The sequence below is a fragment of the Akanthomyces muscarius genome, chromosome 4, assembly GCF_028009165.1.
Source record: "Akanthomyces muscarius strain Ve6 chromosome 4, whole genome shotgun sequence".
NCBI classification, from domain to species: Eukaryota; Fungi; Ascomycota; class Sordariomycetes; order Hypocreales; family Cordycipitaceae; genus Akanthomyces; species Akanthomyces muscarius.
This window is the reverse complement of record NC_079244.1, coordinates 4,707,235-4,720,374: the sequence shown is the minus strand read 5'-3', so window position 1 is coordinate 4,720,374 and position 13,140 is coordinate 4,707,235. Positions and strand designations below refer to the sequence as shown.

Here is a 13,140-nt window from a genome sequence, read left to right as displayed (position 1 = left end):
CATCGTGAAAATTATGCCTAGCCACTCTAGCTGCACACTCTTTACGGAGGTGCTAGTCGTCTGAGCCTGGTATTTAGAAGGATAGTAATGTCTCCGTACTGTCTAGATTTTCTACAATGGCTGCAACACCGCGGAAATATTGGCTGACTGCATCGCCAAGCCGTCGGTGCAAGTCGCTGGTGATGCGGGTGGACGCGATGGCCAGGGGCCGTTGGCTTACTTCCGGTGGAGCGCGGTGCTCATGTCGGCGAAGAAGATGTACTGATTGCACGTAGAATGCTTGAAAAGACTCTAGCGCAGCCATGGTATACTTTATTGAAACCTCACTGTGCCTTGCCTTTAAATCTAGTGGTGCTGGCCGTCTTTGGCGTCTTGTTTCGCTGCACATGGGCTGCAGGGAATACACCCACCAGATTCTCGGTAACTATGCAGCGCTTCTTCAAAGTAGTGCTCCTGGAGATTGTAAGCATTTTGGTCCCTCTTCGAAGAGCAGAGCCAAATTTAGCCCACATTGACCAACCGAAGGATTCGCTACCCCTGCAGCAACTGATCCCTCGAGCAAGCCCACCTAGAGGCGCACCTACAACTGTGGCCGCCCTCGGTTTCTTGGGCATGCACATCTGCTTCAGCCTTGCATGGATCCAGCGGAAACATTCTCTTCAGCTGAATCACCGCCGATTTGCTTCCTTTGCGCCGTGGCGCCCTGGAAATATACATGCGCATGAATGGTTAACCTAAATCGGATCCTGCCGAAATGCTGTGGGGAGCGTGTAAGCGCTTGTCCATACACATGGCACAAATCGGTCTAGATTATCGAATCACCTACCGCACTTGTGCTTATGCGAATGAGAGGAAAAGAGCCTTGCAAGTTGGACCGACATCGTTTATAGTAAAATTTCTATTGCCGGCAAATGGTCTAGAACCGTTCCCGCTGACAACAGTGCCAGCCACGGGCTGAATCCGCGCAGACGTACAGCCACTGCGACCGTCGCTAGACATCACTGCCGAAGCCAAGTTGTTGTTGCCGAGGATCTTCTGGTGCCTTGTAAAATATACTGGTAAAAGGTAGTTTCCCGTTAATGGATCAATATGCGGCGCGGACGTGTGCCTGTCGATCAGTGAAGCGTGTCTCAACCGGAGACTTTTTTGACGCGTCTTTAGTTATGGTTCTGACAGGAACGGTCGATGGTGCACTTTTTTCGAGCTCGTGCAGGAATGCGACCAAGACTGGTTGCATCCTTTGCATGACAAGCTTCCGAGCCTTGCAAGCGCACTCCTCTTGCACAACCATGTTTCCGACAGGTCTGAGAGCAGCGACCACCGACGAGCACAGAAAGATATGTTGTCGACAGATTGACGCACATGTAAATCATGAATCCTGTGATTCCTGCGCCTCCGTCTTTTTCTCGAGCCAGCACTCGAAAAAGAGCGGCCCGGCTCTCACCGAGCGAATCGGCGCAGTATTCATGTCTCGTGGCCCAGGGACGCCGTTCACTTTTGCCTGTGCTGGAATCCAGGCCTGGGGATGCTAAACAGCGTCAGTACAAAAGACGGCCCATCCAAACAAGAACTCCGAGCCACATACCCCAATCGGTGCCTCCGACTCGTCGCGCAGCTCGACTGCGAGCGTAAAGGTGCAATTCTCAGGCAGCGGCGGGCTCTTCTCCCCTGCATAGGCAATTCTGCGCAAAGCCCCCCGTAGACCCTCATTCACATCTGTCCAGTTGACCTCGTCCTCGCCTTCGACCGACGTCTCCGCCAGCCCTCCCGCCGCCGCGGCCCCCGACGCTGCAGAGGGCCCGACGCCCAGAGCATCAACCACCGGCGCGCCGTCGCCGCCGCGGCCGCCATCTCCGACGGCATCACCCCACGAGGCCGGAAAGGACTGCAGATCAAACACCCAGCGCTCGAGCACCGTCATCGACTGGGGCGCGTGGATGGCGAGCACGACGGCGCGCGCGGCGCCGCTCCTGATCTGCGCCGCGACGGCCGCCACCGCATCGGTGACCCAGGTGCAGACGCCCGGGTGGCGCGACTGGTGCACGGGCAGGGTGTACGCGCGCGTGGTGAGGAAGCTGCGCGCCGGGTAGAGGGCGCGGTGGAAGAGCAGTGAGTGGATGGCGACGGTGAGGAAGCTGGAAAAGGACGAGAGGAGGCGTCCGGCCTGGTCTGCGGTGATGGATGAAGTCATTGTTCTATGAATTAGAATTCGTCATCGTAGAGGGTCTTGTCTCCCCTCGTAGCTATCGGAAGGGCTGGAATGAGGTTCTGAAAAGTGGCTTGACAGTGTTCGAGGCGCAAACGGTGTTGTACGCTGGTCGTGAATGAGCTCCGCCAAAGTGGTGATGCTAGCGCACGTGCAGACGCCCGGCCGGCACACAACCGAGACATTACAAAATAAAGTAGGATAATTCAAGAAATACGAGTCTACATCTTTAAAAGAGAATAATCGCTTTTGACAGTGTTTTTCTCTGCGAATGTATCTATTTCTGCACAACCCATCTGGTGGCTACTTCCCCAGCACCATGATGTTTAGGTATTGTTGGTTGAGCACTGTGCAGTTGAGGCAAAAATCACAAAATTTAGAAATCTTCCAACCGAATTACCTTGTATGAAGGTTCTTCATATGGGTGGGCTCTGAATGTTGCAAAAATTAGTATATTTTTTCTCTCTCTTTTCTGGACAGGGAAACAAATCGTGTACCTACTCTTTCAGCGCGGCCACTGCGCGTCGCGCAACATCCTCGCCGACGCAAAGCGTCTCGACGCGGACCTCTTCCACATGCTCCAAAGCACCAACAGACCCAATGTTGGGATTCGCCGTCGCTCCCGGTCGAAACTGGCCAGTTCCCTTGATGGACCAGCAGCACTCGGTGTAGCTTCCCGGACCCGGATAGCGCCCCGCGCCCGCCTTGAAGATGGCGGCCTTGCAAGCGTCCACGGCAGCGAGCGGCGCGTGGAAGATGAAGCTGAATCGAGGCACTGCTGGAGATGCCATATTTTCTTCGTCGGGAACTGTTTACGTCGCGGAATCGCAGGCTATAGTGTGCTTCGGTGCCGTACGAGTGGCGGGTGTTTGTAGGTGGTCAACGTGAGGGGCAACGACGCCGTGTCTCAACAGACAGACCCATGTGCCAGCCAGGGCGTGTAAGAGAACATTTGTACGACGACCTTGCTCCGATCCCACGTCGCTCAGAAAAACTTTACGGTCTTGTGCAGAAGATTTTGTGAGCTCGAATGGTTGTTTTCTTCTTTTTTTTAGCACAAAGGAAAGATATCTCTTTCGGTAGATCACTCGGCTGCTTTGTATGCCCGTTTCATATGGAACGGCTCTACCAACGCCACCCTGCATTGCCTCGCAGCCCTGTCTCCTGCAAGTCACGATTGGTAGATGTAAAAGTCCAGTCCAATTATTCAGCTTTTATACTCAGCTAGCAATGCGGGGGCGGCCAGGCTCCATTATCGTTCATCGCATCCAGCGAGCGTATCGGCAAGACAACTGATTCCATGGAGACAGTACAAGAAGCTCCCGGGCCATATGAATACTCTGCTCTGCGACATGCAATATCCTTTCACATCGCAAAGCTTCTGCCTGGACATGGTTATGCGCCAGTCCAATGCACATTGGAAGAAGTCCAGTGGTCCGACGGGTGCCAGTACGAGGCCATATCCTACGCTTGCGGGGGATCCGACCCCCAAAGACCTGATATTAGTGCACGATAGGATACTCGGAGTGACCAAAAATCTTCACAGTGCGCTGCTTCACTTGCGACACGAAGAGATGCCACGATACATATGGGTTGATGCAATTTGGTAATTGATCTCTTCTCCATCTCAATAATGTGCATCTCTCACGAACCCGACACGCCTCCCTTCTGTAAATAGCACGAATCAGAATGATATCCCTGAGCGCGGCGCGCAGGTTCGACAGATGCGCCGCATTTTCGAAAAGGCAACCTCGGTGCTGATCTGGCTCGGGCCCGACAACGACGCCGGACAAGCGGCGCTCGCTGTCCGCTCTGTGCAGCAAGTCGCAGAGCTTATATGCCAGCAGCTCGACATCTCTCTAGAAGGTCTGTCAGCCGTGGAGTAAATCTATCACACGGTGCTATTCGAGAACCGCCACCGTCTGGCTCTGCCGAGCGAGTGCAGCGTCGTCCCGCGCGACATGTGGGATGCGGTGCTCTGGCTCTACAGGCACCCCTACTTTACGCACGTATGGTTCATCCAGGAGATCAACGCCAACCGTAGCCGGCCAACATTTTGTGGAAGACATGTCATCTCGTGGGAGGCTATGGAGCTCGTCGCCGGGTACATGGTGCTCGAGTCCACCTTTGCCCGCAAATGCGGCGACTTTGGCAGCACCTTTTGCTACTGGGCGTCGACGGCGCCGTCTGAGCTGCGCTCGGCCAGCAACTGGCTGCACATACTGTATCTCGCGTCCAACTTTGTCGCCTCCGACGCGCGGGACGTGGTGTATGGACTGCGGGAGATGATGAACTGCCGCGCGGGCGGCGCGCTTCTCGATCCTGATTACAGCTAGGCCACGCTTCAAACATACCGGGATGTGGTGGAGGCGTCTCTGCTCAACTACAAGAACACGAATGCCCTGCTGTACGTTTCGGCCGTCGAGGGCCGCCCTTCCTGGATCCCGTTTTGGGACGAGGCCATGCTGTTACGGAACCCCGTTCGGTTCGGCAGCCCCATGCCTTGGAGGCCGGCAGGAGACTTTGAAGCGCACTGGGCCGTGGACAGAGAAAATTTCAACCTGTCACTGAAGGGCTCTTTTCTAGGGGGGGTGCGGTCCGCATCGACCTACCGGGAGACGGTGTTCCGCGGCGGACCACCGGCATCCGGCGAACTCGATCTGGATCTGGCGTCCACTTGGCAGAAAATTCTTTGTCTAGTCGCCGAGAGCCAGGATAACGGCTTTCCACTGTCCGAGGACACGCTGACTGCTTGCGCGACGTCACTCTGCTATGGACAAGACGAGGCTTGTAAGCCGGCAGAGGAAGCGAAATTGGCGAGGAACTTTGTCGCATACTTGAAGTCGGTCCTTGGCGTCGAGGACTCTGCAAAGTACACGGGATCATCTTTCTCAGGCCCCGACGAGCAAGGCGATGGCACTGTGTTTGGAAAGCCGGTGTGGGATTTCGAGTATCCAGAGTCGAGCTTCTTCGTCATGCACGACAGGAGCATGGGATGCTGCATTGCCCCTGTCGCCCCAGGCGATGGTGTATTTGTTCCACTTGGATGCACGTATCCTCTAGTGCTGCGGCCGGATGGTGAACGTGGCTTTCGGGTCCGAGGCTACTGTTTTGTGCATGGTGCGATGCATGGAGAGAGGCAGACCGGGCGAGATTATTTCAGTCGATATTAACTAGCTCTCGCCGACTCGGCTGGTGAGATTTAGCACAATTCGTGGTGACATGTCGTTAAAATAAGATAGCCAAGTAGTGGCGCTGTTAGTGTGCGCACTAACAGTTTTAGCTGGTCGGGGGGTGAATGCGGGCACTTGTGCCCGTACCGTGTCCAAGAGCATCTTATATCCTGTTCTAGACGGCCAGTTGAGTGTAGCTGGCTGGACCTTTACTGATATAAATAACGTGCTCGACTCTGTATTGCGCACCTCGTAGATTTGCAAAATAATCATTGGAACCTCCGTCGACAGTTTAGAATCTCCCGGCCTGCAAGCAGATCAGCAAGACAGAAATCTCGTCCACTCGCAAAAACTGACTGGCATGATGACATCCCAGGTTCAGCAAGACGCCCATCACTCTTTGATTGACAAAGCCATGGCCGATGTGCTTGGTGTTGCGGCACACGACTTCACCATTGAGAAGAACATCGTGGCCACAAACAACCATGTATACATGATCAGCCTTTCCAAAGCCAGCGAGTCGGAGAAGACATGCCAGAACCCCAAGCCGCTGACCGTAGCAGTTCCTGCTGGCACTTCGCGCCTGGTGATGCGCATCGCCAAGGGCGACAACAACGTCGAGGACTCCGTCCGGATCCGCAACGAGGTTTCGTGTCTTACACTGGCACGAAAGGCTCTTGAACATGTTGATCCTTTGCTGGTCCCCCGCGTCTTCGATTGGGCAGACGCAAGCGACTTGGGCTACATTCTCCAAGAGTTCAAGCACGGCGAGCAACTATCGCATAATGATCTGCGCGCGTTGAGCGAGCCAGACGTTGCCTTTGTCTGCAAGCAGCTAGCCGCCGTGGCCAAGGCCTTGCAAGACTATCAACTGCCCGTTGATGGGTACGGCGGCCTCACGTTTGATGACGCCGGAAACATGTCGACCACTAAAATCATCTTCCGCACAGGAGGGCCCTTTGCGACATATGCCGAGTATTTGCAGGCAACGCTGGAGTGGCAGCTGGCGCAGAGCGAAAGTGTCGCAGCCCTCAACGGCTGGAGGGACACGCCTGGCCTTCGAGAGCGAATCGATGCGTTTGTCGCAAACGGGCTTGGCAAGATCCTGTCCAACGTGCCTGAACACAAGCCGACGCTAGTTCACGGCGATTTGAGTGTGTTGATTCCATGCCCCAAACAAGACCACCGGTAGGACTAACAAAGCAAGCTCTGCCCAATCTTCTCTTCGACTGGCCCTCAAACCGCCTCGTCGCCGTCGTGGACTTTGACTTTGGCCACGTCGGCAGCACCATCACCGAGTTTCTCTACTCGTTTCCCGAATTTCAGGGTATTCTGCTCGGCGTCGCGGAGCCCGAGGACGGTCTGCGCGACCTGGTGCTCAACGGCTTCGTCGGCCCTCGCCCAGTGGATGCGCGGTTTGCGATTGGCAAAGCGTGGAATGACGCCCTGGCCGCGCAAGGCGCCCGGCGACCCTGCAGCGTGGAGGGAGCCGACGACGTCTCAAACGTGTGGTGGTTCGCGCAGGAGCTGATGACGTTCCACTGGCTGCTGCCGCGGTTCTACGAGGGCCAGTCCGCGGAGCAGATCCAGGGATGGGTGGCCAAGTCGCGGAAGCGGATCGAAGCCTACTTGGAGCACTGGGGTTACTGAGGCACTGAGGCCAACAGACCAATTGATGCTAGATCAGAGTCCATATACTCAACATGGTGGCAGACGGCGGGGTCATACTTGCACCGCTCACCGTACCCACAAGAGTACATGCAGGACGGGGTTCACGAGGCAGAGCTGTATGAGCAGGACAAGGCTAGCGCGCTATATGGTCAGTCTTTCCGAAATGCTGCCGCCAGGCCAATTGTAGATAGAGTTGCATTAGATGATGTGAAATAAAAGAAGAGAAATACTCCGAGCCGAGGCCGTCACGCCAACACCGGCTGCCTAAATACCTACATGAAGCCTGTTAGCGGCCCTTCTGCCCCGCGTCTGGCCGGGCATCGACTCCACATATAGGGCTGAGGCGGGCAGAAGGCAGCAAAAGCCATGACGAAGCTCTACTTAGCATCAGCATCCATCCCCCTTCTCTCTCCCTCTCCGTCTCTCCATCTATAAGGGCCAACGGTTCGCCACCTCGTTTCTTCTCCATCAAGCCTCCATCTTCCATCGACACTAGTCCCGATCACGAACGCATTTTCAATTCCCGATACTTCACAGTGCGCTCCTCGACCCATCTGGATTTTACCCCTCCTTCTTTCCTCCAACCCCCGCCACAGTTCATCACATCTCCGCTCAAAAAAGATGTCGGCGCTCAGCACGACGGCCGTCCTCGAGGGCATGGCCAAGGCCCTGCCCACGCACACGCAAGGCGACGACTCGTCCGACCTGGCCAGCTCATACGAGGCCGTCGGCCTGCTCGTCCACTCGTACCTCACAGCGCTGGGCTTCAAGCTCGTCGGCTTCCACGAGGACAGACCACTAGGTACGCTCTTCCCCTCTTCCACATCTCTCTCTCTCTTTCTCGAAACTTACACAGAAATTCTCCCAACCAGCCGAGTGTGAATCTCTCGCTCCCCGCCTCCCCGCCTGCTGGAACGCCGGCTTCGGCTCCCTCGGCTTCGTCTACACCCACGGCGACCAGCAGCAAGACACCAAGCCGACGACCTACATCTTCCGCGTCGACAAGATGGGCGCCCGGGTCGAGATCCGCGGCACACGCTCTTCCCCCTCCTCCTCCTCCTCCGATACCAACGGCATACACCGCTTCGACGTGGCCATCCGCGACGTTGTCCAGTCCAGCAACCTGCCCGTGCGCATCATCCTCGACGCCGACGGCAACGACACCAGCGATCGCCAGGACCTCGTCGACAAGCTGCACCGCGTCTTCGTCTCCAGCACCGCCGTCGCCACGCTCCTGCAGGACGTCCGCACCAAGATCGTCCAGAACCTGCTGGGAAGCGGCGCTGCCGCCGCGCAGGTCGAGGCCCGCGCCGACAGCGCCGCCGAGGAGCGCAGGCTGCGCGAGGAGCGCTTCCAGCAGGAGCGCCAGGACCCCAACCATCCGCTGGCCGGCCGCGCGCAGCAGCCCTCGCCGGCCGACATGCTCGTACCGCGACCCGGCGAGCTGCCCGAGTCGGCGCGGCCCCGTCCCGGCGCGCCCAGCGGCGAGTTTATGCCGCCCGGCTTCGAGGACGAGTACGACATTAACCGTCCGCCCGCTGGTATGGGTGGCCACGGCGGCCTCGTCATGCCCGGCAGCGGCCGCTCGCCGTTCAACATTGGCCACGACGACCTGCACCCACCCGGGCTTGGTCCCAACGACCCCTTCCGCGGATCCGGGCTACCGAGCGGCCTAGGTGGCAGCGGTGGCTTTGGCAGCGGAGGCGGCATGCACCCGACCTTTGACGATCCCCTCTTTGCTGGTCAGGGAGGACGCACCGGTCCAGGCCAGGGTAGCGGTGGCGAGTTTGACCCCCAAGTTCCACCTGGAGCACGATATGATCCCCTCGGTCCTGGCGGCGGCCCTCGCTTCCCGGGACCTGGTAGTGGACAGGGTGGCCACCCGTTTGGTGGCGGTGGCATCATCTAAGCAAGGAAAGAAGAGAGAGGAGTCAAAGACAAGATTGTACGAGTAGGGTTTTTCGAAACGCCAATGGCAAGGGCTTCCTTTTAAATGACGACGAAAACGACTTATGAAATTTTAGGCAGTGGTGAATTAACCATGTTGGAACCCAAGGGCGGAGGGTGCTTGTACGCTGATCTAAAGTCTGCAAATAGCTCGCAAATGGAAATCAACTCAAAAGTATACGCCTGTTCGCTGTGCGTCTACCAATAAGCTTGTTAATTCAACTTCGATTTTTTAATCTAGCAATGGTCTAACAAATGACGCTATTCCACCATTTTTTATGTCGTGTTGACACATCCATGCCATTATGACATACGGTATAATGCAAAAGAAAGAATGTTTCGCTCCCATGTATACTTCCTCGTTCCGTTGCCAGGTCCTCAATGACTCTGATCTTCTTTTGCCTCACTATCACTAAATGAGAGAGGAGCGGTCGTATCTCCTGGCGGAGCGCAAGGCCTTGGATCTTATGGAACAGTTGTATTCGGGGATAAACGGGATTTCCGCCCGGGCAGCAGTTTTCTTGTCTGGGCACTCACTCTACTGTGCCGTGTTTGCCAGTTCATGCAGCTTCTGGCGTTCCTCCTCCGAGAGTTTGGGGTACCACTGGTTGAACTGGCCAATGTCTTCCTGAGCAGCGCGGATAAAGAAATCTGCGAGGTAGGCCTGGGTCTGGTCATCACGCTGGCGCTGGCCGCCATTCTCCATAAACGACATCAGGTCACCCTTAACGGAGTTGAGTGTCAAGTCAAGCGTCTCGTCGTCTTCCCAGCCGTCTTCACCGTCGTCTTCACCGAGTAGCGCATCGTTAGCCACAGCTGCCGAGGCGAGATTGGCAGTAGCGCGGCTTCCAGAGGCAGACAACAGCTCCTCAATCAGAACTTTGATGATTTTGAGCTGGGCAGGGATAATTGAATACTCGTCAGGGTCTAGAAGTGAGGTCAGCGGCCGCTCAAGTTGACAGATTCAAGATGCACATACGTTGCTTAGCGCGCGAGCGTGTCTTAATCATCCCGTCATCATCTACAATCAAATCACCTTTGACAGGGATCTCTGCAAGACGATTATCATTCAATGCAAATAGCTTAGACAGCGCGATGACACTGGAAAATGTTGGTCAGAAAGTACAGCGACACGGAATTTGCAATGTCACTTACTTTTGGCGAATTTCATCATAGCCAGCAAAGCTGACAGAGTTTTCTAGCCATTTTGACATGACGATTTGCAGACCACTTTCTTCGGAGTTGATCTGGATCTGACTCAAGAACTCAACAACATCCTGAGCGCCGTTAAGAGAGAGGCGTGCGAAGACAAGGATTAGGGATTGAATAATGGCAGCCGCTTGGGCGACGGCCAAACGGTTCGCGACAGCCTGGAGTAACTGCGGAAGGAAAGGTCCCAGGCGTTCTTGGCCGGCCTTCTCCACAAGCTCGGCCGCTAGACCACCGACCTCAGAGGCAGAGTTGTCTTCGACGGCGGGGCCGAGTAGGCGATCGATAATGTGAAGACAGACTTCAAGACCAGACCGACCGCTAGCATCCTGCCAGCTTAGAACTTGTTGATGGTCATGCATAAGCAGAAACTTGACGGTGCGAGACCCAGACCTAAGGATGTCACCCTCGTTGGATTGCATCAACAACGTGCTGAGTTTTGGCAAGGTAGCAGCAATAAAGCCCTCGGGCAGCGGGCTGGGGGCATTCTCGGCCACGACAGCGAGCAACTCAGCGGCGATTGAGACGAGGGGGCTATCAGAAGTGACGTCGCCAACATCGAATGCTGCAGTGAGGGTCGGAATAACAATGGCAGAGAGGCGGGAGAAGGAATCATGGTCGGACAGGCTAATGACAAGTTCCTCAAAAGCCTCGCTGACGAGAATGGAGACCTGAAAGTTACTCGATCCAAGTTTGGCGAGCAGGAAGAGAAGATCGACAGCGCGGACCTCGGCCGACAGGGCAATTTGGTGGTCGAGGCTAATGGCAGCGCGAACGGCGCCAGTCAATGTCACAAGTAACTCATCAGCCTCCTCCATCTCCTCGGGATCCCTACCGTTCATGTATGTCTGGACGGCATTGATGATGGAGAGCTGACGGTCCTCAGGAACCTTGCCTGCGTCGATGAGATCGTTGATTGCCTTGACGCAAGCAACTTTGACGACTTCCGACTCCTCGGCGTTGATGGAGTTGATGACTCGGTCGAGAAGAGCGGTGGGAGGGTCGTAGGAGCGACCAAGAATTCCGGCAAGGAGGTAGCCACGAGCACGGAGGAGTGGCTCTTCAGCTCGGTTAATGGCATAGTCAACAAGCTCGAGATATGCGTGAGCCACAACCTCGGGGATCTCTTTATCCACGTCCTGGAAGTCTCCTGCCAGCATGACAAAGAGATACAGGGCGGCTTCCTGGCTTCTCCAGCCCCCGCTGGGAAACAAGGCCTTGGTGTAGCCAAACAGCCCGTCGATGGTCTTTTCATTAAACCATTCCCCCATCTTGATGAGCAGATCTCCAGCCGCAGTTCGCGCAGTGTAGTTGGCGGTAACCGACGTCTCTTCTGCCAGGTAGAGAGAGCAGTCGATATCCCAGAGTTCCTCTTCTTCATGGATAACACGCGAGTAGCCTACGAGGAGCTTCATGATATCCACCATCCAAGGTACTTCATGGGCATTTGGGTGAGCCTTGAGCTGTCCATCAAGCTCTGCTTGGACGGGAGGAGCACGGAAGCACTGATTCAAGAAGTCGAGCTCTTCAAGGACCAAGAAGTCCAGAGTGTATGGAAGATTGTCGACATCTTCGAGGCGGCCCTGGGCATCATTGTCAATGTAGAGACATTCGTAGCTGGGCAGCAAGGTGATGAGTTCTTCCCAAACAGCGGTGAAGAGAGTAGCGCTCTGAGGGAGCAAGAGGTTTGGAAAGACTCGGCGGATGCGGAGCAACGTCTTGACAACTTGAAGCTTGAGGGAGATGACGCTATTCCACTCCGTGGGCTGGGCGCCAGTGCTAGCATCCGCTTCGGGAAGTGGGCTCTTGAGAACATTGAGGAAGAAGGGGTTCCAATCCTTAAGAAGCTCTTCGGCAAAGGCGTTAACTTCAGTAGCATGGTCCTCCTTGACCATGTTCATCAGGTCGAAACAGCCCCGGAAGACAGAGATGGCCAGAGATCTGATGAGAGGCTTGCGGTCCTGGCTTATGGCAACCTGAGTAAGGGTGCTGGCAATATCTCTTGCCATGGTAAAGAACTGATCTTCGCTCAAGCTCTCTTCGACGAGGTCGCCGAGGACTCGGAGAGCACCATGTAGCTGAGAGTCGTTGCCGTTGGGGAAGACGGCCAGAACGGTGGGGAGGAGGGCAGGCCACTCTTCGGGGAAGTCGTGAATCGCAATTTTTCCGACGGCGTAACTGTAGAGTAAGGTCAGCATTAGTAGGACATGAAATAAAAGCTAGAGGGTGTGAAGGCCGAGTCCCGTGGCATACCTAGCAGCAATCTTGACTTTGCGATCATCTTCGGCGCTGAGGGCCAGGTCCAGGAGAGCCTGCCGAACGAGCTGTCTGGTATCTTCGGCAATGGGAATGGGAGGCTCGGAGCCAGGATCATCACTCGACCAGTTGTTCTCAATGAAAAGACGCAAAGTGCTGAGGGCCAGCTGGCGCGTGGCAATGTCGACTGAGGTGTGGGAGGCAATCTTGGCCAGGGACACCGAGTATGCCGGGTTCGTCTGGGCTCTCTTGAGCTCTATCTCGGCACTGATACGCTGATTCTGGTCGGCCTGTGCGGTAGCCGCAAGCAGCTGGAGTAGCTGGTCCTCCATGGCTGATGCTGGCGGGTGGCGGGGTGTAGGCGGGGGGGGATGCGGTAAGGGAAAAAAAAGACTAGAGAGAAATGGAGGGGTATTTATCGCATGCGAAACAAGTCTATCGAACGAGACTTGGGGAAAGATGAGACTGTGCAGGCAATGATAGAAAGATAAAGTCAAACAGACACAAATGATCCCGTTGTCTGATGCAGGATAGCTGGCTAGTCCCCGGGATATGGCAACATGAAGAAGTTGAGTTGAGAAAAAAAAGCGGGAATGTTTTTGTGTAGACGCGTGAATGGCGGTGATAAAGTGGAAGGAGGCGCAGAGTTGGCTAGCTAGCTACAGGGCAACAGGGGTC

General features: G+C 55.7%; 8 protein-coding genes across 8 annotated transcripts; 4 read left to right on the top strand and 4 right to left on the bottom strand.

Annotated features, from left to right (window-relative positions):
- Positions 1 to 323: 323 nt before the first annotated feature.
- On the bottom strand, positions 324 to 614 carry LMH87_012312 (uncharacterized protein; the record flags this gene model as incomplete). Its single annotated transcript, XM_056201600.1, has 2 exons — positions 324 to 453; positions 511 to 614. The coding sequence occupies 2 exons, from the start codon at positions 612 to 614 to the stop codon at positions 324 to 326; spliced, it is 234 nt and encodes a 77-aa protein (XP_056053336.1).
- Positions 615 to 1,369: 755 nt separating this feature from the next.
- LMH87_012311 (uncharacterized protein) lies at positions 1,370 to 2,191 on the bottom strand (the record flags this gene model as incomplete). Its single annotated transcript, XM_056201599.1, has 2 exons — positions 1,370 to 1,528; positions 1,586 to 2,191. The coding sequence occupies 2 exons, from the start codon at positions 2,189 to 2,191 to the stop codon at positions 1,370 to 1,372; spliced, it is 765 nt and encodes a 254-aa protein (XP_056053335.1).
- Positions 2,192 to 2,582: 391 nt separating this feature from the next.
- Positions 2,583 to 2,997, bottom strand: LMH87_012310 (uncharacterized protein; the record flags this gene model as incomplete). The annotated part of the gene is made up of 2 exons (XM_056201598.1): positions 2,583 to 2,637; positions 2,708 to 2,997. 2 exons carry the CDS (start codon positions 2,995 to 2,997, stop codon positions 2,583 to 2,585), a joined length of 345 nt encoding a protein of 114 aa, XP_056053334.1.
- A 1,170-nt stretch (positions 2,998 to 4,167) lies between these two features.
- Positions 4,168 to 4,542, top strand: LMH87_012309 (uncharacterized protein; the record flags this gene model as incomplete). Its single annotated transcript, XM_056201597.1, has 1 exon — positions 4,168 to 4,542. One exon carries the CDS (start codon positions 4,168 to 4,170, stop codon positions 4,540 to 4,542), a length of 375 nt encoding a protein of 124 aa, XP_056053333.1.
- A 126-nt stretch (positions 4,543 to 4,668) lies between these two features.
- LMH87_012308 (uncharacterized protein) lies at positions 4,669 to 5,379 on the top strand (the record flags this gene model as incomplete). The annotated part of the gene is made up of 1 exon (XM_056201594.1): positions 4,669 to 5,379. The coding sequence occupies one exon, from the start codon at positions 4,669 to 4,671 to the stop codon at positions 5,377 to 5,379; it is 711 nt and encodes a 236-aa protein (XP_056053332.1).
- Positions 5,380 to 6,260: 881 nt separating this feature from the next.
- On the top strand, positions 6,261 to 7,029 carry LMH87_012307 (uncharacterized protein; the record flags this gene model as incomplete). The annotated part of the gene is made up of 3 exons (XM_056201593.1): positions 6,261 to 6,264; positions 6,330 to 6,533; positions 6,587 to 7,029. 3 exons carry the CDS (start codon positions 6,261 to 6,263, stop codon positions 7,027 to 7,029), a joined length of 651 nt encoding a protein of 216 aa, XP_056053331.1.
- A 642-nt stretch (positions 7,030 to 7,671) lies between these two features.
- On the top strand, positions 7,672 to 8,959 carry LMH87_012306 (uncharacterized protein; the record flags this gene model as incomplete). The annotated part of the gene is made up of 2 exons (XM_056201592.1): positions 7,672 to 7,852; positions 7,923 to 8,959. The coding sequence occupies 2 exons, from the start codon at positions 7,672 to 7,674 to the stop codon at positions 8,957 to 8,959; spliced, it is 1,218 nt and encodes a 405-aa protein (XP_056053330.1).
- Positions 8,960 to 9,535: 576 nt separating this feature from the next.
- On the bottom strand, positions 9,536 to 12,794 carry LMH87_012305 (uncharacterized protein; the record flags this gene model as incomplete). Its single annotated transcript, XM_056201591.1, has 4 exons — positions 9,536 to 9,924; positions 9,977 to 10,098; positions 10,153 to 12,384; positions 12,460 to 12,794. 4 exons carry the CDS (start codon positions 12,792 to 12,794, stop codon positions 9,536 to 9,538), a joined length of 3,078 nt encoding a protein of 1,025 aa, XP_056053329.1.
- Between the last annotated feature and the right edge of the window lie 346 nt (positions 12,795 to 13,140).